Here is a 25,680-nt window from a genome sequence, read left to right on the forward strand (position 1 = left end):
AAAAAAAATACACTTTATTTCTCTCTTGCTTCTCCTTCATTTTGGAATAAATTAAATTGTTCAACTACTGTCTTTCTCTCTCTGAGTCAACTACTCAGCAACTTTTTACCCACTGCAGTGCTAGCTAGCTGTAGTTTATGCTTTCAGTGCTAGATGTATTCTCTGATCCTTTGATTGGGTGCAAGAGCTCTGATAGGTGGGAGGACATCCTCCGTAAGTTGTGATAATTACTGTGTAAGTCTATGGTATGGGGTGAGAACCATGAGCCTCCTAGGTTTTGTATTGAAGTCAATGTACCCAGAGAAGGACGGAAGCTGGCTGTTCTCCGGCTACACCATGGTGCTACCCTACTGAGTGCTGTTGAGGCTACTGTAGACCTTTGCAAAATAGTGTGTTTTAATTAATTATTTGGTGCCATGTGATTTATATTTAGTATAGTTTAATCTGAAAAGGACAACTTTAAAGGTTTTACCATTTTTATTCCTCCCCTTCCTCCTCTGAGGTGCCTCCACTGAGACAGCAAAAGAGATATTGGGGGTAACAGATGGGCTCCCGAGTTGCACAGCGGTCGAAGGCACTGCATCTCAGTGCTAGAGGCATCACTACAGACCCAGGTTTGATTCCAGGCTGTATCACAACTGGCAGTGATTGGAAGTCCCATAGTGCGGCGCACAATTGGCCCAGCGTCGTCTGGGTTTGGCTGGTGTAGGCCCGTCATTGTAAATAAGACTTGCCTAGTTAAATAAAACTAAAACAAAATAATGTTTACTGTTGAAATGGTTGATGACAATCCTAAGGATGGCGTGTTTCAGCATGATGTAGATAACGTTTATTTATTTTTGAGGATGTGGTAGGAGTTAGTATGGATTTATTTTTTATTTTATTTTTCATGGTAGAACAGAATTGGGCAGATCATGATTGATCGTACTTTCCAGCACAATAGGTGGCGGCAATGCACATAAACGATTGTTTGTGGACTGCAATGATCTCATAGAAGAAGAATCTTTGTTCAAGTGCAATGGGAAGTATCGCGAGAGCAGCGGGGCAGAAGGGGAAAGCGGAAGAGCGTAGCTAGTGATCGAACAAGCGTTATATTCGTTAATATTTACATAACATCCGATTTATAAATCCAATTTTGTAATTCTAAACATATGTTGAGAGTCTAAGTATTAATCGAACTACTGTCACACTCCATTAGACTACACAATGGATTCAAAGTCAATCAATCTGTCTCCGAGAGAAGAAGGGGAGCTCGAAGACGGAGAGATCTGCGATGATGACACCGAGGAAAAGGTGTTTGCGCAGCAGCAGGGTAAAAAGAGGCCTAGTAGCATGAAAAACAGCAACTTCTCACGGAATACACGAAAATCGAAACAACCGGCACGAACTTTACTACCTGTCGTGGGTAGCCAGCCTACAGATTTTCGACTTTTAATTCCATACAACCGCGGACCTCATTCGCACAGTTCCGGCTTTACCGCAAACCACAGACAGCAAGGCGGACCAAGTGGACCCGACCGGCCGCCACTGGGACCACGCTGTGACCAGAGCCCGCGTTCCAGTTTCTGGGAACGAAGTCACACCGCCCTGGATCGATTGAGGCACCGGGGGAAACTAGATGACGGTCGCGGGGATTGGGGACGAGGAGGCTGGGGAGACGGGTGTGGGGGAGGGAGAGAGGCTGGTAGGCCTCCCACTGGTCGTTATGGGCCCGGGGAGAATCACAGTAACAAGAGAGAATCTCCCTCGAGAAACAAACGTATCCTTTGGCATTCATCTCACGACATCTATGTGATTGTAAAGTGTGATACATTTGTTAGGCTTTTACCTTAACATTGTAACTACACATTATAACATTTGTTTGGCTGGTTGTAGCTTCTAGCCTTGAATATGCCTTGATTTAAGTGTAGTCATATAGGCCTTCGATTTCATTGTAGTCATAATGCATCTAACTAACAATAGATCTGCCGTTTTGTAATGACTTTTGATCATTACACAGTATTCCCCTCCCTATCATCAAGACTCAATTGATGACATTTTTTTTTTTTTTTTTTAAATCAATAACAAAATACCCAGTGTTATTGAGCTGGAAATTAGTTTTTGATTGAAATCCATTTTGCTATTAGGGTCCAAGTTTGTAGTCTAACCATGTCATCAAACTCATAATCGTGCCTTTCCTTCACTCCCCGACCATAGAGAAGGTAATGATGGGGAGGAATCAGGTAAGAAACCAACAGATGATGCACAACAACAATGTTGCCAAAGTCGAGAATGGGCTTGACGAGAGTTTTGAGGATCTGCTCACCAAGTACAAGCAGATTCAGCTGGAGCTGGAATGTATTAGAAAAGAAGAGAACCTGGTTCTGAAGCCCAAAGACCTGCCAGCTCAGAACGAGTCTGAGGTCTCTGCAAGTATTCCCCAAACCGAGCCATTACTCGACGCTAACAGTATTCCCAATGAAGCCGCTGCAGAGGACCTGCCAGGCCCAGAGAAGACGGAGGAGAAAAGGGCTTTTCAGGCGTTCAATCTCAAACCTCTACGTCAGAAACTCCTCACTCCTGCAGAAATTGACGCGCTCAAAACAAAAACGGAAAAGAAAGACTCAGAGAAGGAGGACAGTGACATGGAAAAAGGTCAAGTTGAACCAGCTGCTATCCCGGCTGCTACTCCCAAAGGTTTGTAACAAACACTATATAACACAACACTGCAGCAATGTGGGAACACAAACTGTGGCAACGCCATGAAGCAGATTTGACTCGACTATAATCAATAATGTATTGTTTTATTAGCCACAGTGTTAACACCCTGTGTGTGTTGTGTTCTGTCTTTTCAGGAGAGGAGGAAAAAGATGGTGTGGAGAAAGAGGCAGACAAAAAAGAGGGGGAGAAGGATGCAAAAATATGTTGTGTTTGCTGTGGCAGGGAATCAGATTACCTGAAGAAAGAAGGTGAGAAGGATACAAAAGTCTGCTGTGTGTGCTGCAGCAAATCATCAGAGGACTCCACTAAATCCCCTTTCAAGGTATGAATCTATTTAAAAAAGGCAAATACGTTTTCTCCTTACCCAGAGTCAAGTGAACTTGTGGATACTGTTTTTATGTCTCTGCATGCAGTTTGAATTAAGTTGAAGTTAGTTTCTGAAGCCATTGCTAAGTAGCGTTAGTGCAATGACTGGAAGTCTATGGGATCAGCTAGCTGATTGTGCTAATGCTAGCAGATTCCATAGACTTCCAGTTATTGCGCTAAATATAGTTAGTAATTCCAGAAATTAACTTCAACTTCCTTCAAACTACACACAGAGGTAGAAAATGGCGTCTGTAGCTAGGTAACCATCCAATTGGCGACAGATTTTTATGCGACGATTCTAAAATAACAATAAACTGCATTGTTTCCGAGATGTAGTGGTAGGGCCTCACGCCATATCATCGTTTGACTCCATGTTGACTTCGATAGGATGGTTATTATATCAATATTTGTGCATATAGGCATTTCCACCGCCATTTCTTGCTAAATACATTTTACCGACATAAATCCTACCATTTCGAACAAACAACTGATCGGTCGTCATTTTTAAAATTGGACCGACACTTCCTGTTTCCATTACAGCTGTCGTGATTTTTTAAAATACAGTATGACTTCACTCGCATAAAAACTGTGAATCGAAACGTGATTAATGAGTTCATCTGACTCTAGGTAAGTAAAAAAAAAAAAAAAGGTTTAATAGCCAAAATCTCAAACTATCCCCTTAAGGCATGGATCAAGAGTAAGTGATTCAAGGCACAAATATTAACTTGATGTGTGTTTGCAGCTCTTTTGAAAGTTTGTCTGAGTTGTGTCAATGTCAAGTTAGAATCTGGGTTGTCCGGCCCTCCTCTTGTCTCTCTGCAGCCTGAAGTGAAGGGGAGTAATGAAGATGAGGACATGTCTGAGCTGCAGCTGCGTCTCCTGGCCCTGCAGTCAGCCAGCAGGAAGTGGCAGCAGAAAGAACAGCAAGTGATGAAGGAGAGCAAAGATAAGATCACCAAGGCCAAGCCCGTCCAGGAGAAGAGCTCCTCCACCTCCAGTGCCAAACCACCAGAGAGGGGCAGAGTCACCACCAGGTCTGCCTCTGCTGCCTCGGAGAAGGCCAAAGCTCTGGCCAATAAGCCCCAGGAGAAGAACAAGGCTGGGGCGAAGCCTCCAGCGGAGAAAGGCAAAGCTCCGGTTAAGGGGTATCCAGGGAGGAAGACAGTCAGCCCAGGTGAGCAGGGCCTTTCTACTTATTCAGATCTAAACTGTCCTCTATGTTGGTTCCAAGCATTCCATCACAATGACATTCTGGTTTTGGAAATGTTGGTCACATCTTGTGCATTCTTGTGTATTTTGATCATGCATTTTATCTCTGTGAATATTTGTATTTTAGTGATGTAAAGTGATTGCCATTAAGTAAAGTAAATGGGTTTTGATCCCCTAGGCTCAGCAGCCAAGCAGGCATTCCGAAAGCAGCAGCTAAGGACGTGGAAGCTCCAACAGGAGAGAGATCAGGAGGAGCAGCGTAGACAGGAGGAGGAGGAGCGCCGCCGGAGGGAGGAAGAGATCCGCAAGATCCGGGACCTTTCCAATCAGGACGAGCAGTACAACCGCTTCATGAAGCTGGTGGGCGGTTCCAAGCCGCCGCGCAACCGGAGCAAGGTAAGACGGACAGGGAGAGAAAGACCTTGCCCCACTCCCAAGGCATTTCCTTTTAGGTTACCTGATTCCTTCAATTATATGTGAACCTTTTTTAAACTAGTCTCTGCTTAACACCTGCAATGTGGTATGTGGGGTTCTTTCTCTTAACTCTATTGGAATAGAGCTCTCCTACATTACTGTTAGTAGCATGAACATGCAACATGATTGAAGAAGAGAGCATGTGAGAGACTGAAATGTGTCATTTGTCTATCTCAGTCCAAGGACCGAGACCACACCAGGAAGTCTTCTGGTAAACAGGGATTGGACACCTCAGGGAACCTCTACCAGTACGACAACTATGACGAGGTTGCCATGGATACTGATAGTGAGACCAATTCCCCAGGTGAGCAACCAGCTCACCTGCCAATGCACTCACTGCACTATTGAACATATCTAAAGGGATTTTATAGAACCCATCCAACATGCTGAAAGGATTGTTTATAGCCAAGGACATGGCCATCAATTCAGGCCTCTTATTGCAATGTTTGACAGTTTATTTCTACGGCTGAATCTGATTTGTCTAAAATTCAGTTATTTTCTCTTTCAGCGTCTTCTCCAGTACATGATCCATTTGAGGTCCCAGGATGCTTCAGTCACATGCCCATGCCTTTCCCTATGGATTCCCCCACTCAATGCAGAATGGTACGTTCCACCCCAAATTCTAAACAAGGACTGTTCTATGCATCTCTTAAAGGGGTAACTAACAAGCTTCCTCTTTCTTTCCAGGATTTGGGACAGCCGCGTTTCCTGTCTGTCATTCCGTCTGCGCCCCCTCCACCCTTACCCCCAATGCCCCCACCCCCAGATGAGCTGGAGCCTCCCCCAAAGCCGCCTTTCGCTGACGAGGAAGAAGAAGAGGAGATGTTGCTCAGAGAGACCTGCCTCATGTCCATGGCCAACAAGAAGGTTCCACTACCCGAGGTACAACACTAGATGGCTCCACAGGAGGACCAAGTGCCATGCCTGTGTTATCTGTATTGTGATAGGAGTAGAGGAGGGTTCCATTAGGTCCTAGTCATCCTCTGGAAAGTTAATTAGTCTCAAAAGAAGATTAATATTTTTCACTCTTCTGTTAATTTACAAGTGTTCAAACTTATCTCGGTACCCTGCTATATCAGATGGGCAACTCTGTCATATCATTTTCCAGTTCTACAGCAGCACTTTGTCTTTGACCAGTGGACTTGGTGAATCTGTCTTTAAAAATGTATTTCTCCCCTGTAGGATATGAACCTTGACAGCAGCCCCCTCTCTCCCTCCCTCCTGGTCAGTCTGGTCCAACCAGTGCCCAGGAGCAGCCCTAGTGTGGTCAGCCTCAACACGGCACCCCAGCCATGGAGCAACAAGTTCAGCCGAGGGCACCACCTTCCCAGGCTACCACTGATGGTAAGGATAATACCATAGGAGGAAATCAAAACATTGAGTGATGGCCACATATCTACCCTCCTAGCCAGGCGAAGAAACCGTAGAGATCCAAATAGTTCACGTTTTTTAACGCCCTGCAGCGCTTTCACTCTTTCAACCACAATTTTCTGGAATAGAGTTCATTTGGTGCCATTTATTGACCTATATTCCAAACCGTTTCATACACTCATTGAAATATGCAGAAAATGTCAGTGGATTTGTGAATGATTCTTCTCTGAATGGGAAAACTGTCTTGTCTTGCATGTGCTGAAACATGTTTTAAAATATGCTCTTTTTAAATATTTTTACTTCAAAGTCATATTTTCCAACAATGAAGTTCTACTTTTTTCCCCCGGCTGAACTGTGTAAAACAGAAATTTGGAGGCCGTGGGTGTCTTTGCTCAGTAACTCCATGTAGTGTTGTCTTATGAGAACAATGAGTTGGCACTCACTCTGATACTGCCATAGGCAACACGGGTGGGGTCCCATAGACAGTACATTACAGCAGCACGTGTGCCCAATGACACCCGGCCTCAGCTATGTTCCCAGAGCACTCTGGTTTCTCACCCATGAACGATAAGCTCAACTTAGACTGCATCCCAAAGCTTCTCAGAGTAGGAGGGCTGATATAGGATAAATTTTGCCTTTCAGATCATAATAAGACAGAGGCGACCTGATTGGCATTCCTATTTTGAGATTAATGGATTTTGAGTTGTGAAGTCGGTGCCCATTCATCACAATGGCCAATTCAAATCATACTTTTTATTGTTTCCCCAGCTCCCACGGCACAAGGCGGTGGTGGTACAACTGAACGGTTCAGACGACAGTGACTCAGACATGGAGGCCTGCAGCAGCTCTACACAGACACAGTCTGTCTTTGGAGGCCTGGAGTTCATGATCAAGGAGGCACGCAGGAACGCAGAGGTACGTACGTGTGTGTCCCAACAGTTTGGCCTCTGAGGACGACCTGTCAATTTATATATGAATAGCAGAATCCTAATTTGAGATGTGTGATAATTGTATGTGGTTAAAGGGTGATGGGCTGTAATGCTCTTTCTCTCTAAACTTCCAGGCAGCGAAACCCAAACCGACTTCAGGACCTGAGAAGGAGAACAAGCCAGGCAGAACCCCGGAGGCGCTATCTGAAGAGAAGAAGACAGAGTATCAGCTGCTCAAAGAAGAAATAGCCAGGTATATTTTTTTGAAGAGAATGGTCTGACAAAGTGAGGTATAATTTTTCCACCCAAGCATTGTCTATGGATATGAAATTCATTAACGATTAATTAACATTCAGTGCAATATTAATGGCACCAAAGTGAGAGGATATTTCTTTAAAATGTCAATGATGGAACAGAGTGGACGACACTCACTGAAATCTAAACAATCTGTTTTTTTGTTGTCTGATGTAAGTAGGGAGAAGCAGAAGATTCTCAAGGACCACAGTCCCCAAGGTGTGCCCTCTCCTGCAGGCTCTGATCCTGATGTGGACTTTGCTGGAAAGGCAGCGGTTGAGCTGCAGCTGACCGAGGCAGAGACTAGGCTGACCAAACACGGGTGAGGCCCTCAAACACCAGAAGGAAAAAAACACCTAGATGAAGGCTGATGCCCAAACACAATGGTATTTTAAGTAATTGTCTCACATTAGGGAATTACTTGGACTTATGGTTTTCCATCTCTTTCCCTTCTGCTCACTCTACCCCTCCTCCTCTCAGGAACCTGCTCCTGAAGGATGAGGCCATCCTGAGGCAGCTCTTACAGCAGGAGCAGAAGAAGGAGGAGGCATTGAAGGCAGCTGAGGCCAAAGTGGCCAAGGTCAAAGAACAGCTCCTGGCCTCAGAGAAGATAGTCAGTGCCAACAAGACTCTCCTCAACAGACTCCAGGAACAGGTGGGAGTTAAGAGCCAGGAAGGAACCTAGAGGGAATGAAACTCAATGGGAATGAGCTGTTAAGTAAATTCCTAGCTGAGGTATTTGCGCCTGGGTGGCCATGTTTATAGCAATGAGTCGGATGGCTGAGGGTTTTAGTCAGTGGAAGCTGAATGATGGAATAGGAGATGTTTCTCCTGGTAATGTTTGGGAAAATGCCAAGCTAAAGGAATGTCTGTAAAGGACAAGACATTTCATTCCGTTCTTTTTTCCGTTGCCTTTGGAAGTGTATATAGCAGGTGTGGTCATGCCAACCCTCCTCCTTGGAGAGATACTGGGTGTGCTGGCTTTTACGCAACACCTGATTCAGCTAACCAAGGTTCTGATGAGATATGTGTGTGTATGTATACAGTGCCTTGCGAAAGTATTCGCCCCCCTTGAACTTTGCGACCTTTTGCCACATTTCAGGCTTCAAACATAAAGATATAAAACTGTATTTTTTTTGTGAAGAATCAACAACAAGTGGGACACAATCATGAAGTGGAACGACATTTATTGGATATTTTTTTTCTTTTTTAACAAATCAAAAACTGAAAAATTGGGCGTGCAAAATTATTCAGCCCCTTAAGTTAATACTTTGTAGCGCCACCTTTTGCAGCTGTAAGTCGCTTGGGGTATTTCTCTATCAGTTTTGCACATCGAGAGACTGAATTTTTTTCCCATTCCTCCTTGCAAAACAGCTCGAGCTCAGTGAGGTTGGATGGAGAGCAGTTGTGAACAGCAGTTTTCAGTTCTTTCCACAGATTCTCGATTGGATTCAGGTCTGGACTTTGACTTGGCCATTCTAACACCTGGATATGTTTATTTTTGAACCATTCCATTGTAGATTTTGCTTTATGTTTTGGATCATTGTCTTGTTGGAAGACAAATCTCCGTCCCAGTCTCAGGTCTTTTGCAGACTCCATCAGGTTTTCTTCCAGAATGGTCCTGTATTTGGCTCCATCCATCTTCCCATCAATTTTAACCATCTTCCCTGTCCCTGCTGAAGAAAAGCAGGCCCAAACCATGATGCTGCCACCACCATGTTTGACAGTGGTGATGGTGTGTTCAGGGTGATGAGCTGTGTTTCTTTTACACCAAACATAACATTTTGCATTGTTGCCAAAAAGTTCCATTTTGGTTTCATCTGACCAGAGCACCTTCTTCCACATGTTTGGTGTGTCTCCCAGGTGGCTTGTGGCAAACTTTAAACAACACTTTTTATGTATATCTTTAAGAAATGGCTTTCTTCTTGCCACTCTTCCATAAAGGCCAGATTTGTGTAATATATACAACTGATTGTTGTCCTATGGACAGAGTCTCCCACCTCAGCTGTAGATCTCTGCAGTTCATCCAGAGTGATCATGGGCCTCTTGGCTGCATCTCTGATCAGTCTTCTCCTTGTATGAGCTGAAAGTTTAGAGGGACGGCCAGGTCTTGGTAGATTTGCAGTGGTCTGATACTCCTTCCATTTCAATATTATCGCTTGCACAGTGCTCATTGGGATGTTTAAAGCTTGGGAAATCTTTTTGTATCCAAATCCGGCTTTAAACTTCTTCACAACAGTATCTCGGACCTGCCTGGTGTGTTCCTTGTTCTTCATGATGCTCTCTGCGCTTTTAACGGACCTCTGAGACTATCACAGTACAGGTGCATTTATACGGAGACTTGATTACACACAGGTGGATTGTATTTATCATCATTAGTCATTTAGGTCAACATTGGATCATTCAGAGATCCTCACTGAACTTCTGGAGAGAGTTTGCTGCACTGAAAGTAAAGGGGCTGAATAATTTAGCACGCCCAATTTTTCAGTTTTTGATTTGTTAAAAAAGTTTGAAATATCCAATAAATGTCGTTCCACTTCATGATTGTGTCCCACTTGTTGTTGATTCTTCACAAAAAAATACAGTTTTATCTTTGTTTGAAGCCTGAAATGTGGCACACGGTCGCAAAGTTCAAGGGGGCCGAATACAGTGCCTTGCGAAAGTATATCTCATTTGTTACCACCCTTTTAACATCTGTCATGTATGTTCCCACCCTGTAGGTTCATCGTGTTCAGCACCGCGTGTCAGTGAAGAAGAACCACAGCCTGAAGCTGGAGGAGGTGCTGGTCCAAGCCCAGGCCGCTGCAGGCAGAAAGCCAACTGGTCAGAAACGACGCACGGACATCAGCCACTCCTCGGTGAGCACCGTACCACACCTTACCGACCCACACTATACCATGCCAGGGCCCTTGTTGATTGATAAAGCACAGAAATGTGTTCAACAAGGACATGTCCACTAGGGAACATCATAAATTGCTTTGAAGCGGAAAATGACTCTTATCGGACTTATTGTTCTAACACTTCCTCTGTTTCAAAATGTATAGTCCGGTTTCCTTTCTACCAAACACCAACCATTCGTAAGTAAAAGCCAAAGTTCTCTAAAGCATCTTTCTGCCCACCCTCCATTCTTCAGCCTGTGAAACGTCTGTGTGTGGAAGTCTCCGGCGCTCCCCGCGGCTCAGAAAGGCACTTCGCCGACCTCCTTGCCCAGAAGCAGCGTCTGCAGCAGCTGGAGTCAGAATACGCCCTCAAGATCCAGAAACTAAAGGAGGCCCAGGCTCTCCACAACAGAGGGGCGGTCCCTGAACCCCCTCTACCCCAGGCAACCTCCACCCCTCTCCCCAGGGCTCGCCACCCCAGCATTCCCCCCACCAGCCCCTTCCCCCTGCCCCAGCCCTCCCTGCATGACCTCACCCAGGATAAACTCACCCTGGTCAGCAGCGAAGACCCTACCGAGACGGAGGAGTGCGACTTGGAACCTGCCGCCACAGCCAGGCCCTCAGCCCAGAGTGTTCGTAGACGCTCCTTCAGAGAGACCGGCTCCTTCACCAAGCCTAAGCTGGACTCTGGTGGGACTGGGCTGGTCAAGGATAGTCCAGCCAAGCCCGTCATTGTTAAGGCCTCGGGGCCCGGGGAGCTGTTCCTGGGGCTAGAGGTGGAGGCCCTGCAGAGGAGGGACCAGCAGCAGGCCAGGCTGGGAGAGCTGCTGCTGGGGGAACTACGGGCGCTAGGAGGCGCTGTGGAGAAACCCCCTTCTGGGAAGGTAAACAATAATATATCACTAACTGGCCTCGCAAACACCGAATTCAAATCCCCTTTTTTTGTGTGTTTTAAAAATTGCTCTCTTGACAGTTTTCTTATTTGGTTGATATGTGCAGTTACTGTAGCATACAGCACACATGTCGTGTCTAAAACTATGTTTTTCATTTATTCTCCATTGTTGGGAGACTGAAAGGTTTGTGTTCATTACTTTGATGTGCAGGTGATATCGGAGGATGTGGACACCATGGCTGCCCAATCAGGCCATGCCGAGCTGAAGCCTGTCCCGTTTGGACCATATCGCAGCCCTCTCCTGGTCTTCAAGTCTTATCGGTAGGTGGCTGGTTCACTGCTAGGGTTGCTCCCAATTGCTAGTGCCAAGAACAACACCCTGCCATCAATCAAACCTTTCCATCTTGTCCCTTTCTTCAGGTTCAGTCCATACTTTCGGACCAAGGAGAAGTTATCACTCAGTTCTGTGTCTTACAGCAATGTTGTAGCGCCCAAAAAGTGTTTCTGTCGCTTTGACCTCACGGGCACATGCAATGACGATGACTGCCAGTGGTAAGTCATTCCTCCTAGTGTGTGTGTAAACAGGCATGTGAATATAGACTCATGTCTGTTTCATTATAACCAACCAACCTCTCCCTTTGGGTGATCTGGTCTATGTTTCTAGGCAGCACATGAGAAACTGCACTTTTGGTGGAAACCAGCTGTTCCAGGATATCCTGTCGTACAACCTGGCCCTGATTGGCTGCTCTGAGAGCAGTACTAGTGATGTCATCAATGTTGCCACAGGTGATAGAACCACACTGCTATCTGGCAATATTTAAATACCATTGAGCTTAGAATGTATGTATTGGTGAGTGATAGATTCCAAAAAGTTCACTTTTCCATGATAAATACATGAGGCTTTTACTGACAATTGATCAACTGACAGTTGATTTGTTGTCCTATTTTCAGAGAAGTATATAAAACAGCTGTTTGGGGCTAACAACGATCGCATGGGGATGGACCAGAAGGCTGTTCTACTCGTCAGCAAAGTGAACGAAAGCAAAAGACATGGTGAGATTTCCATACCATTCATACTCTATCCTTACACTAAGCAGTTAGGGTTGAACACACTATTGAGCAGTTGATCTCTTTTAGAAAATGTTCAAGAATAGAACCCTTCTGACTTGTTCAACTTGTGTTTTGTCTAGTCCCTCCCTTCACCACGTGTAAGGATCTCAGGAGATGGAGGCCTCAGCCCGCTTACCAGGCGCGCCCAAACACAGGGGACGACAGCTGGGACGAGAGTAGAGACACTGGTCCAGTCAAATACGGTGAGAACTGGTTAGTCAGTAGGCTCATCTCCTAGCAACAAACCAGTCTTCCAAGCAGAATTACAACTTATCTGAAGCACAGTGTAAATAATGGAAGTAGCACTAACAGTGATTGCCTCTCTTCAGTTGTGCAGAACTGGAGATCTGACCTTAAACCTCTGCTGTTTGTCTGTTTCCTTCCTTGTCACAGATGGTTGTTCCAAGAGAAGTCTGTCTGCTACCCTGGATGTGTGTGTGACCCCTGACGACAAGCGCTACTTCATTAGTGAAACTGACGACATATCTAACCTGGAGACCAGTGTCCTAGAGAGCCCACGCAACGCACAGCTCTGGATCAAACTGGCCTTCAAATACCTCAGCCAGAAAGAAGTGTAAGTGGATGCCCCTCAAATACTGAGCCTCCGGAGTGTTAAGTTGTGTCACTGAGTGTATTTTTAACCTTAACCTGGTTTAGGCTGAATGAAAAATGTATTTGTATTTTTTGTATTTATTATGGATCCCCATTTATTATGGATCCCCATTTATTATGGATCCCCATTTATTATGGATCCCCATTAGCTGCCAAGCAGCAGCTACTCTTCTTGGGGTCCAGCAAAATTAAGGCAGTTTATACAATTTTAAAAACATTACAATACATTCACAGATTTCACAACACACTGTGTGCCCTCAGGCTCCTACTCCACCACTACCAGAAATGTACAGTACTAAATCCATGTGTATGTATAGTGCATATGTTATTGTGTGTGTGTGTCTGTGCCAATGTTTGTGTTGCTTCACAGTCCCCGCTGTTCCATAAGTTTTTTATTTTTTTTAATCCGTTTTTTAAAATCTAATTTTGCTGCTTGCGTCAGTTACTTGCGGATAGAGTTCCATGTAGTCATGGCTCTGTGTGCCTCCCATAGTCTGTTCTGGGGACTGTGAAGAGACATCTTGTGGCATGTCTTGTGGGGTATGCGTGGGTGTCTGAGCTGTGTGCTAATAGTTTAGACAGTCAGCTCGGTGCATTCAACATGACAATACCTCTCATAAATACAAGTAGTGATGAAGTCAATCTCTCCTCCACTTTCAGCCAGGAGAGATTGACAGGCATATATGATGTGATATGCAACATAATGTGTTATGTTGCTTCCTTGTAGGTCAGCGGCTGAGTGCCTGGATGCTTCGTTGAACACTCTGTCTCGGGCCCTGGAAGATAACCGGGACAACCCAGAGATCTGGTGCTATTACCTGTCTCTGTTCTCCCGCCGAGGGAAGAGGGATGAGGTGCAGGAGATGTGTGAGATGGCTGTGGAGCACGCCCCCGACTACCAAGTCTGGTGGAGTGTAAGTTCTCATGTCCAACCAACCCTCTGTCGACCTACTGTGGGGCATTTCCTCTACAGAGCTTTGTATGTCCAACTCTGAGGCCTGGTTGTAGAGCGCATAGTTCAGGACCTTTGGTTTCGCCGTCCTGATGGTTTTTATTTTCCTTGGACACTTGATGTTAATGATTGGCTGAAGATGACCACACCTGGTCTTCCAGGTAGAAGTGAGTCCCTTGTTAAATAGTACAGAAGAATATCAGCAGGACTGTATGTAACCGCTGTCTTTTCCCCTTTAGTACCTAACCACGGAGAGCTTGTTTGAGGGGAAGGACTATGTGTGTGGTCGTCTGCTGCAGTACCTGCTGGACTGTGTGGGGACTAGTGGTCTCTCTGAGAGGCTGTCCTTCCAGCTATTGGAGTCTCTACTCTACAGGGTCCAACTCAGTGTGTTCACAGGCCGGCTACAGAATGCCCTGGCCATCCTACAGGTAAGAGACTGCAAAAAAAGTCAGTCTTAGCTGCTACATCAATATTCTGTTCCAAGCCATATGACACCTTACTGCTGCAATCAGGCCAAACAAACTCATACCTCTTAGATTAGCTACTGCTATACAAAATGCACAAGGTTCCCAAGATGCTCAAGGGTGAACGATAACCTGTTAATTTCAGAATGCCTTGAAGTCAGTCACTGAGCGGTGCATTGCTGATTACCTGACCATAAGTGACCGTTGCCTGGTCTGGCTGTCCTTCATCCACCTGACTGAGTTTGACCGCCTGCCGGCCAGTCTGTACGACCCGGCTAACTCCAACCCCTCCAGGGTGGTCAGCATCGAGGCCTTCGCCCTCCCCTGGAGAACACCGCTCGACGTCCGCACAGAGCCTGACACACTAATCGCTGTGTTCGAAGGTGAGCCGTCATCATCGACACGGGGTTCAACTACACCCACATAGAAACTGTCCATGCTTTCCCCAGGTCTCCTACTTAGTTTTTTCACACAATTATGTTGACTTTTTCCACAGCTGCGCATGGTAGTTTATTTGTAGTTGTGCTATTTCCGCTCAGTCACTAGGCTTCATTTTTTCTGGCACAGTAGATCTGTAAATGTAGTGGACAGCTGAGAGAGAGGGGCATTGATTTCATACTGGTTTGTTCAACCCTTTAGATGCACTGCGACAGTGCACAGACCAGACTCTGCCTCCCAGTGAGAGAACCCTGGCCTGTCTGCCTCTACACACTAACCTCATCACTACCTATAGCCTGCTGGGAAGGTAAGCTCAACGCTGGCATTCTGATAGCTGTGTGTGTGCGCGCCGAACCTAATAAAATCAGGCTTGTGTGTTTGGGCATGCAAGTTGTTAACCCTTTACATTCGTACCCTTATACGGGTTAAAAATGGCAGATTTGGACACTGATAAGCATCTAAATTGGAACGTAGTGGCTGTACAGTAACATGCTATAAATGACATCAGAGCTCAGTCTCTGTGCTTCACCGTTCTGAACTTGAGCACCGCAAATGACAAGAAGTTTCCCTGATCCCTCTGACTAATTGGACAACTTTAGAAAATGTTTTTGTTGCCTGAGTGAGGGAAATGCTGTAAATGAAGAAGACTCAATGTATTTTGAAAGATGAGACGTTGAGGATTATAATAAATACTGATTTGATGTCATACAAGCAAGACAAACACCCGTGAGTCCAAATGTGTACTTCACATCATAAAACTCATGTCATATACTGTGTCAACGCTTATAATCACTATGTTTAATGTACAGTTACAAGATGACATGGCGTCATACCCTGGGTTGTTCTGAACAGAATAAGCTTGTTTGTTTATTGTGATGAACATTTGCCATGGCACACGCATCTGAATGAGCTCAGGGCTCATTTCTTTGCGCACCAGAATTGCGATCTGTTTCTCTGAATTGCCTTGTGAAAGCCTAACACTGCATCATAGTATTTTATAACCTATAAAACTCATATTGGTGGTCTAAAGCACTGCATCGCTACAGATCCTGGTTCGATATTGGGCTGTCGCAGCCGGCCGCAACTGGGAGACCCATGAGGTGACGCAGGGGAGGGTTTGGCCAGCCAGGATGTCCTTCTCCAATTGCGCACATGCACGCTGACACGGTCGCCAGGTGTACGGCACTTTCTCTGACACATTGGTGTGGCTGGCTTCTGGGTTAAGCGTGCTTTGTGTCAAGAAGCAGTGCGACTTGGCGGGGTTGTGTTTTGGAGGACGCATGGCTCTCGACCTTCGCCTCCCCCAAGTCCGTACGGGAGTTGCAGCGATGGGACAAGACTACCAATTGGATATGATGAAGTTGGGGAGAAAAAATAAAAATCATACTGCCGCTTTTCTGGATTGCGTAAACGACAGTAATTGTGTGATGGCTCGTTCTAGTTCCTCAATGGCACGGCTAGGCAAGCTTATCAAAGCACCTTATAGTGTAATGACTCTTTGTCATAAGCGCATTGAAATGTCTTAGGAACTGGGAACACTTTGGAGAGGTGTGTGGCCACGTGTAGACAGCAGTTCTCTCCCTCAACCTTGTTGTGTTATGTTGCACCTACCCCACATTTTCCAGGAATATTCTTATGTTACTGAATGTATCCAGAATATTTTCAGATTTTGTTATCAACAAATAAAAAGTGCAAAAAGTGCGTGCTTTTAAAATGCACATCAAATCAAGTGTTATGTTTGGATTCAGTCTTGTCAGGCAAACTGTGTACTCACCTTTTGGTCTAATCATTTTCCCAATAGCTCCAAACTGTTCTCTTTCAATTGCTCATATTTCTTCTGTAAGAAACATTTCAATTTACCACTATCCATATAGGCAAATTCCAACAAGGGTAAAAGGTTGTGTCTGTGTGTGTGTGCATTTTTGTTGTCATTAAACTCTAATAATGTTTCTGTTCGTCTTAACTAAAATGTAATAAAACTGACTTGCACCCTGTAGGTACGATGCAGGCCTGGAGCTGTGTGAGTCCCTGTTGGCGCTGTGCCCGCATTCATGTGCCCTGTTGGATGCCCTGTCAGGCCTGTACGTGGGGAAGGGGGATGGTGAGCAGGGTGTTGGGGTGTGGCTACGGGCGCTGTCCCAGTGTCCACACAACGCAGAGGTCTTCTACCACACCTGCAAGTTCCTCATGGCTCAGGTCAGTCTCCCTGTCAGTGGGCTGTGTGGAGCTGCCTTTTAATACAACTTTATGTATCCATCCCTTAGGGCCAATTAAGCAAGGTATAGTCAATGTACATTTAACTGTCATTCTGTGTCATCTCAACCAACATTCTCCGCAGGATTCAAAAGAAGATTTTTGAAATGACAAGACATTTTACCGTACTGTTTAAGAGCTGAATCCTTTCAATTTTGCGCTTGAATGTCTCATGTTGCTTGTACACAGTTTCTAGCATGACCTAGCTAGCCTGTCTGATGTATCTCTGAACAGGAGAAGTCCAGTTGCATCGCTCCTCTGTTCCGGGGGTTCGTCCTGTCTTTCTGTGACGAGGAGAGAAGTGAACAGCAACCTGTGGATGTGCTACGGTTAGTCATTTTCTCCTCAAACTTAAGCAGAAATTAATGTCCTAACTCCTAAAACGTCAGAATCAACCTGACTTTTTGCAATTGAAGTTGCTTCCTTTCTATAGTGGTATACGGTTGAATGTTCCATGAATTAATGTGATCTCCACTTCTTTTCAAGGTACATCCTTGGTATTCCAACAGTGGACATCCTAAGAGGCCCAGTTATCAAAAAACAACTTAAAGAGCAGCTTAGCCACCAGATGCCTTACCTAAACCTCGTCCATTGGTAATTATTGTGACGTGATATCCCGGCTGACCCTGCACTACGCGGAAGCCCAGCTCTTATTCTTATATGGCAGTTCAATGCACCGTCATTAACATTTATCGGTAACAGTTTACAATAAGGTTATAATTAGATTATTAAAAATGTAAAAATACAAGAAGACACGACGACGGTTGGGCTTCCTGATCATAATAATGTTTTACAGTGAGACAATATGTCATGTTTTGGTGTCTTGTCTTGCAGTCTGTGGCAGTGGGTGCACGGTAACGTTGGAGAGGCGATGGATGCGTTTGAGAGAGCCCTCGGAGCCGTAATACCGCTAGACGTTCTTCACAAGCTGTGGATAGAGTGAGTCTTGTCTTGCAACAAGTCCTCAGCATGTGACCGTTGCATTCAGCCTCTCACCCACCATTGTCATCCATAAGGATAGTACTATCATCCCATGGGGTTAACGGGACAACGTCTGAAGAGGGTCAAGCCATACTTAACCAGCCAGATTGGAAGATCCTTATAGCAATGATAGCAGGCACACTTAAAATAAAAGGACCTCAAGGTAGTACAAGCTTTAGTCAGGATGACAATCTAATCAGACCACAGTGTGGTTGGTTAGCAGCTAGCCTCTGAGGGGCTGCCATAGGAATGTCATGTCCACACATCCAGGTGGAGGAGGGCCCAGAGACCTAACCCAACTAACGGTCTAACTGTTCTCTCTCCAGTTATCTCCTCTTTACCAGCAGTAAGCTAGCTGGGAGCCGCCCCTCCAACAGCAGAGAGCTCCGGGTGTTATCAGACCTGGTTCAGCGTTGCCTAGTAACTGTCCCGTCTAGGCTTGAGGTTCCGTTCAGCTCGGCCCAGTACTGGAGCTGCTTCAGATTTCACAACAAGGTAGGTAACTGGGTCATGTTCAGCAGGGAATAACATTGTGAACGTACTGATAGAAATATACACAGTGTACAAAAAAACATTTTCATGACATAGACCAGGTGAAAGCTATGATCTCTTATCGATGTAACCTGTTAAATCCACTTCAGTCAGTGTAGGTGAATGAGAGGAGACCGGTTAAAGAACGATTTGTAAGCATTGAGACATGGATTGTATGTGTGCCATTCAGAGGGGAATGGGCCAGACAAAAGTTAAGTGCCTTTGAACAGCGTATGGTAGTAGGTGCCAGGCGCACCGGTTTGAGTATGTAAAGAACTGCAACGCTGCTGGTGTTTTTCACACCACCGTTTCCCGTGTGTATCAGTAATTGTCCACCACCCAAAAGGACATCCAGCCAACTTGACACAATTGTGGGAAGCATTGGAGTCATCATAAGCCAGCATCCCTGCAGAATGCTTGACACCTTGTAGAGTTCATGCCCTGATGAATTGAGACAGTTTTATGGGCAAAATGTGGGGTGCAATATATTAGAAAGGTGTTCGTAATGTTTTGTACACTCAGTGTACAATGTATGGCAAACATGCCTCTCTGAAATGTAAAATAAGCAATCATGTCAGCTCATTTCGATTTGCAAAGTTTGCCTATGGGCTTTGTCTTCCCTGTACTTGTCCACCTACATTAACCGTATGCCATGGACCAGATCACTCCAGATGGCAGAAATCAGTGGAGGTTGGTGGGATGAGCTATAGGAGGATATGCTCATTGTAATCACTAGAATGGAATGGTATCAAACATATGGAAACCACATCCATTCCGTTGATTCCATTCCAGACATTACAATGAGCCTGTCCAATAGCCCCGCCCCCCCACCAGCTTCCACTGCCAGAAATCCACCTAACCCCTCAGATCCTATGTTTGTCAGGAATTGACTCTCCTTGAATTGATAGTGTTTCACTTTCGTCGGTTAGTGGCATTGTTTGAGTCTTTAATTTAAACATGTTCATATTTGCAAACCTCTGGACTTGTGCTCGGCAGGTTGTCTCCCACTACCTGAGCTGTCTGCCTCATACCCAGCACCCCCACGTCCTGGAGAGACTACGATACACCATGCCCACCAATGCTGAACTTGCCCTGAGGTACCCAAAGCACCCGATAGACACAGCAGACAAACCAGGAGCCAATTGTATGCTAACTAGTTTGGCTTGCTTGGACATGGACAGAGGGTTATAGAGGTTGAAATCTATTCCAGTTGGAATTACAGTGCCTTGCGAAAGTATTCGGCCCCCTTGAACTTTGCGACCTTTTGCCACATTTCAGGCTTCAAACATAAAGATATATTTTTTGGTGAAGAATCAACAACAAGTGGGACACAATCATGAAGTGGAACGACATTTATTGGATATTTCAAACTTTTTTAACAAATCAAAAACTGAAAAATTGGGCGTGCAAAATTATTCAGCCCCTTTACTTTCAGTGCAGCAAACTCTCTCCAGAAGTTCAGTGAGGATCTCTGAATGATCCAATGTTGACCTAAATGACTAATGATGATAAATACAATCCACCTGTGTGTAATCAAGTCTCCGTATAAATGCACCTGCACTGTGATAGTCTCAGAGGTCCGTTAAAAGCGCAGAGAGCATCATGAAGAACAAGGAACACACCAGGCAGGTCCGAGATACTGTTGTGAAGAAGTTTAAAGCCGGATTTGGATACAAAAAGATTTCCCAAGCTTTAAACATCCCAATGAGCACTGTGCAAGCGATAATATTGAAATGGAAGGAGTATCAGACCACTGCAAATCTACCAAGACCTGGCCGTCCCTCTAAACTTTCAGCTCATACAAGGAGAAGACTGATCAGAGATGCAGCCAAGAGGCCCATGATCACTCTGGATGAACTGCAGAGATCTACAGCTGAGGTGGGAGACTCTGTCCATAGGACAACAATCAGTCGTATATTGCACAAATCTGGCCTTTATGGAAGAGTGGCAAGAAGAAAGCCATTTCTTAAAGATATCCATAAAAAGTGTCATTTAAAGTTTGCCACAAGCCACCTGGGAGACACACCAAACATGTGGAAGAAGGTGCTCTGGTCAGATTGGAAACCAAAATTTTGGCAACAATGCAAAACGTTATGTTTGGCGTAAAAGCAACACAGCTCATCACCCTGAACACACCATCCCCACTGTCAAACATGGTGGTGGCAGCATCATGGTTTGGGCCTGCTTTTCTTCAGCAGGGACAGGGAAGATGGTTAAAATTGATGGGAAGATGGATGGAGCCAAATACAGGACCATTCTGGAAGAAAACCTGATGGAGTCTGCAAAAGACCTGAGACTGGGACGGAGATTTGTCTTCCAACAAGACAATGATCCAAAACATAAAGCAAAATCTACAAGGGAATGGTTCAAAAATGAACATATCCAGGTGTTAGAATGGCCAAGTCAAAGTCCAGACCTGAATCCAATCGAGAATCTGTGGAAAGAACTGAAAACTGCTGTTCACATATGCTCTCCATCCAACCTCACTGAGCTCGAGCTGTTTTGCAAGGAGGAATGGGAAAAAATTCAGTCTCTCGATGTGCAAAACTGATAGACATACCGCAAGCGACTTACAGCTGTAATCGCAGCAAAAGGTGGCGCTACAAAGTATTAACTTAGGGGCTGAATAATTTTGCACGCCCAATTTTGCAGTTTTGGATTTGTTAAAAAAGTTTGAAATATCCAATAAATGTCATTACACTTCATGATTGTGTCCCACTTGTTGTTGATTCTTCACAAAAAAATACAGTTTTATATCTTTATGTTTGAAGCCTGAAATGTGGCAAAAGGTCGCAAAGTTCAAGGGGGCCGAATACTTTCGCAAGGCACTGTATGTTTTGGCAAATTATTAAACTGTAGACTGCTGGGTATATTAGTCACTGTATGGTTATGTCTGCGGAATATGTTAGTGTTATGGCTGGGTCTAATATTTCTTGTCTTGGGCCTGTAATATGCAGAAGGTTTGATTTGTTGTTGTATAGGTTGCTGCATCAAGAATGGCAGGATGGAAACATAGAACATCTGAAATTCCAAGCCAGAATGTTGAGCAGTAGCGTTCCAAACTGTCTGGCCAACTGGAAAATGTAAGTCCAACTCTCTCCCCTCGTTGAACAGCACTTGTGCTGCTGGTATGGCAACAAGGTGAATATTTTTTCTAGATGGATTCTCACTGTTCTAATGCACTTATCAAATGCCCTTTTTCACATACAAAATGTGGCTTCTGTCCGACTTCAATCGCAGCTTTGAAAAGCAGGCAGGAAATTCCTGCTATTCAAGTGCTGACAGGCTTTTGTGCTGTGTGTTTTTCGGCAGAGTGATCGCTGTGGAGAGGGAACTAAAGGAGCGCTCCGAGGTGAGTTGGTAGGGGTGGGCGGGCAGGGGGGAATGAAAGAAGTGAGTAGGGGCAGTGAGACGATTGAGTAAAGGAGTGGATGGATGAAGGTAATAGTTTAGGGAGAGGGATATTGACATGGAGGGAGAGAGGACTGTAAATCCGCAGGGGCTAGTTTGAATGGGAAGTAAATTATGCATGTGGGTCTGTTGATGATTCTGTGTTGCTGTCACAACCTCTTGTGTGTCGGTGGTTCACTTTGCATATTTACCTTGACCCAGCTGTCCCATGATCTTCCCTTCATTTTGTTGTAATCTATTTCTTCCCTACAGGCTATTGTCAGTGTTCGCCACAATGTAATGTATGACAGTTAAAAGGCTTACATCTGACCACGGTGACTAAATGGAATGGTTGGCTGTTGTATTAGAGTAAAAACTATACTAGTCACTAAAACCACTGACCTTATTCCATGCTGTTTGTCCTGTTTTGTCCTTGTCCTCCGCTAATCTGACATGTGGCTCCCCCTTGGTGTTTTCCTTTGTTGTAGGTCCGGCTTCTTTATCAGCAAGCCCTGCAAAACCTTCCACTGTGTGCCACCCTATGGAAAGATGTAATTCCCCATTCAGTTACTATCTCTCTAACACACACACCTCAGCAAAAAAAAAGTGTTTTTACTTTTTTGTTCCACCTGGCAGATAATGCACGCATGTTCAACTACCCCCCCTTCCCCTTCCCTCTCCTCTCTGTCCCTTTCCAGCGCCTGCTGTTTGAAGCTGCGGAGGGAGGTAAAACTGATAAACTGAGGAAACTTGTTGACAAGTGTCAAGAGGTGGGAGTGAGTCTAAGTGAGCCCCTAAATTTATGCTCGAGCAAAACGGAGGGAGAGGAGCACTGAGGATAAAAAAAAACTAGATTCAATCTATCAGACCAGACCACTGCCAAGTTTAGCCAGATAGGGGCAGACTCTGCTGCTAGCTGTCTTAGCAGCCCTCCCGCAGTAGCGCACTCCCTGGGCGGTCGGGAGGTGTCCGCCCCTACGCAGGACGGTTGTTCGGTCATCCCTGAAGCCAATGAATGAACTCCCTCCTCCCTGTCCAAACTCTGGGCCACGCACTCAGGGTTCTATCCCCTAACATCATGTACGTAAGTATAGACCTGCTAACTAAGTGACATCTTTGCTGTTCTGTTTTTCATTTACATGTTTTTTTTCTTCTCTCGTACTGTCAATTTTATTTTGGTTTTTATTTTTACCTTTATGTACGGGGGTGGAGTTGACAGACTATGACATCCTGACAGGGATGTTGACATGCGTCTGTCTTGAGTGTTTTTTAAAGGATGTTTTCCCCCAATAGTAACGCTCGCTGCTGCTATCTACAGTATGTGTAACTTTTTGTTTTCCAGTGTCTTCCAAGGGAAGAGATAAATTACTCGTTTATTTCGATATTTGTTTTAAGTGATAAAAATAAATAAAACAAGTAACCACATGAAAATGAAATGGCCAGCCATGGTGACAACAAAATGGCTGCCTGCATAAGTATTTCTATTTGGCCTCTATCATCACTGACACGTTTATTTTTGAGACTGCCAGCCACAGACTGCTGAATGCTGTGATCTCCTCTCCGCCAGTCGACCAGCGGGGAAGATCCTTTAAACGCATCACTAGGCGAGGATAGTCACAAACATTTACTAGTTTAAATGTTCTCATGTGCAATTTTGTTTTTGTAAAAAATATATTATAATGGGTAAAGAGTATTTGAGAGGAGGAGCCAAGGATGAAATTATTTCAACTGTTTTTGTATGTTGAAATTGAATGTGTTTATATTAAATTATTTTCTAATTAATTTATTCTGTTCTGTCTTCATTTGCTTTGTAAGATTTGGTTGGGTTTGGGCAAAGAGGGAACCTTGTCAACTGGAGTGAAAACAGATGTTGAATATGTTCCATCAAGCACATAGGAGTCAGACCATAAATAACAAACATGATCCAAATCATTTGCTTTATACGTTCCACATTTCAAACACTCTACATTTAAAACTTATTTGACCTTACTGTGACATTTGGTAATATCATTCAACTTGTAGCAATAAACAAACATGTCCTTACATTAGTGTTTGATTTATATTATTTTTGGTAAACAACTTGACAATATTACATTTCCTCTATTGGCCAACTGATGATTCACAAACCATAGATCAACTAGTAGGTCCAATCTTTCTAAATACTTAAGAAATATATATATTTACACCTAGAAAAAAGGGATGCAACAAAAATTATTAGCAATTATAATTCATTAAACTATTCCACAGAGGTCATATAATTGTCAAAGTATGGTGACAGTTACTGTGTGTGTGCTGATATTTCAAGTACTTGAGAGTTGCTTAAAAATAACACTGTTACAGACCACTTCCATGTGTATGTATCTGAGGGTCACCTCAATGTTATCTATACCTCATGATGACTTACCCATCCCCTAACTTGTCAACAGTGTCACTATATAACCATCACTGTTTCAGTGTGGGTCCCCCTGAGACTGGTGCTGATGTGACACTGCTTGTCACCTGGGTTAGAGTCTGGAGAGAGGTGTACTCCACATGGGAGTGGGCAGGGGGACTAGCACCAGCAAGGAGTTAAGCGTTCTCTTCCACTTACAGTGTGAGAGAGACAAGGGCTTGCATGGAGTCACATGACTGTTTCTCCATGTCTTCGGAGTTCACTGAGAAAAAATGTGTGTGGCGCTGCCCTTTCTTTAGCCTGTGTGTTGTCCAATAGAGAAGCCTGCTGAGATCTTCCCTGAAATGAGGGCTGAGGAGCATGTAGAGCAAGGGGTCCAGACAGGAGGGCAGGGGCCCCACGAACAGCAGGAGGGCCTTAGCCACCTTAGGGCTGGAGAGCTGGAGGAGGGAGGAGAAGGAGGGAAGTGTCACAGGGAGAGAGAGGAGGCAGTTGGTGAAGAGGAGGCAGGCCATAAGTTTGGTCACAGAGTAGTCCTGGACAGTGACTCCCTCTTTCTCTGCTGTGTCTCTGTCCATGTAACAGGAATGTCTGGTATAGATGGCTGTCATCAGGAGGTAACACAGGGAGTTGAGCAGTACCAGGGCCATGGCATAGCTGTAGCCCAAACGGGAAGAGTGTCCGTAGGGAGAGGCCATGCAGAGAGAGGAGACCCCATACTCACCCATAGTGAGGAGAGGTAAGGCGGCAATGGCTCCAGCCAGGAAGCAACACAGAGCTGAGATACCTTGAGCACACCCCCACCCCAATGGAATCCTCCTGGTCTCAGTCTCGGACCACTGTGAGCCACGGACAGTACATCCACGATATAAGAAAACTGCCATCAACAGGAAGACACTGGCCTCTGAGGAGAAGACTGACAAAAAGTCAAAGATCCAGCAACCTGGCCCACCCTCCCACCACGCACCATAATCGGTATAGTGGTCAAACGAAATGCCGTCTAGTACAGCCAGGGCGGCGCTAGAGACGCCATTGAGGAGGTGGACCCAGGCCAGGACTCCCAGTAGATGCTGGGTAGGAGAGATCGGGGATTTCGAGGAGAGGGCGATGGATACCAGGACCAGGGAGTTGGACACCAAGGAGAGGATGACGATAATCCAAACAGCGCCTCGCACCAGCCAGCTCCCAAATAAATTCTGACATGACTGGAACGGACCTGGGGACAAACAGTTGTCAATCAACTACCCCAGTATTAGATTCGTGACGGTGTCAAATGAAGTATGTATGGGAATGGAATCCACTACGGTCCTATAGAGATACAGAGTGTGTATGGGCATGGAATCCACTACGGTACTATAGAGGTACAGAGTGTGTATGGGCATGGAATCCACAACGGTACTATAGAGGTACACGGTGTGTATGGGCATGGAATCCACTACG

At 45.0% G+C, this 25,680-nt stretch overlaps 2 protein-coding genes across 4 annotated transcripts in view; one reads left to right on the top strand and one right to left on the bottom strand.

Annotated features, from left to right (window-relative positions):
- The first annotated feature begins 1,018 nt into the window (after positions 1–1,018).
- On the top strand, positions 1,019–23,630 carry LOC109867782 (zinc finger C3H1 domain-containing protein). 3 transcript variants are annotated; one of them, XM_020457067.2, is made up of 35 exons: positions 1,019–1,759; positions 2,197–2,676; positions 2,835–3,022; positions 3,889–4,240; positions 4,454–4,671; positions 4,927–5,053; positions 5,258–5,352; positions 5,437–5,631; positions 5,932–6,093; positions 6,889–7,035; positions 7,184–7,302; positions 7,522–7,665; positions 7,824–7,998; positions 10,064–10,201; positions 10,477–11,106; positions 11,326–11,435; positions 11,535–11,666; positions 11,779–11,900; positions 12,066–12,167; positions 12,305–12,427; positions 12,618–12,798; positions 13,564–13,750; positions 14,028–14,219; positions 14,401–14,638; positions 14,895–15,000; positions 16,691–16,889; positions 17,181–17,275; positions 17,433–17,540; positions 17,781–17,885; positions 18,254–18,422; positions 19,455–19,555; positions 21,440–21,541; positions 21,771–21,810; positions 22,337–22,399; positions 22,547–23,630. In XM_020457067.2, exons 1-35 carry the CDS (start codon positions 1,207–1,209, stop codon positions 22,682–22,684), a joined length of 6,336 nt encoding a protein of 2,111 aa, XP_020312656.1. In that variant the 5' UTR covers positions 1,019–1,206; the 3' UTR covers positions 22,685–23,630. The 3 variants fall into 3 exon arrangements, with proteins under 3 accessions (XP_020312656.1, XP_031657207.1, XP_031657208.1); XM_031801347.1 differs by having other exon boundaries at positions 7,525–7,665; XM_031801348.1 differs by having other exon boundaries at positions 4,927–5,035.
- Positions 23,631–23,707: 77 nt separating this feature from the next.
- The window catches only part of LOC109867784 (leucine-rich repeat-containing G-protein coupled receptor 5-like), a 29,354-nt gene continuing 27,381 nt past the window's right edge, over positions 23,708–25,680 (bottom strand). The window contains exon 16 of the mRNA XM_020457070.2: positions 23,708–25,456. Within this exon, the coding sequence (XP_020312659.1) occupies positions 24,435–25,456 (1,022 nt within the window). The 3' untranslated portion in view covers positions 23,708–24,434. The remainder of the gene's footprint in view (positions 25,457–25,680) is intronic.

This window comes from Oncorhynchus kisutch, linkage group LG22 (genome assembly GCF_002021735.2).
Source record: "Oncorhynchus kisutch isolate 150728-3 linkage group LG22, Okis_V2, whole genome shotgun sequence".
Taxonomy (NCBI): domain Eukaryota; kingdom Metazoa; phylum Chordata; class Actinopteri; order Salmoniformes; family Salmonidae; genus Oncorhynchus; species Oncorhynchus kisutch.

Coding starts and splice junctions, on each gene's coding strand:
- LOC109867782 (XM_020457067.2), top strand. CDS start 1,207: ATGGATTCAAAGTCAATCAATCTGTCTCCGAGAGAAGAAGGGGAGCTC. Junction 7,999..10,063: donor TCAACAGACTCCAGGAACAG/GTGGGAGTTAAG, acceptor CCCACCCTGTAG/GTTCATCGTGTTCAGCACCG. Junction 17,886..18,253: donor CTTCACAAGCTGTGGATAGA/GTGAGTCTTGTC, acceptor TTCTCTCTCCAG/TTATCTCCTCTTTACCAGCA.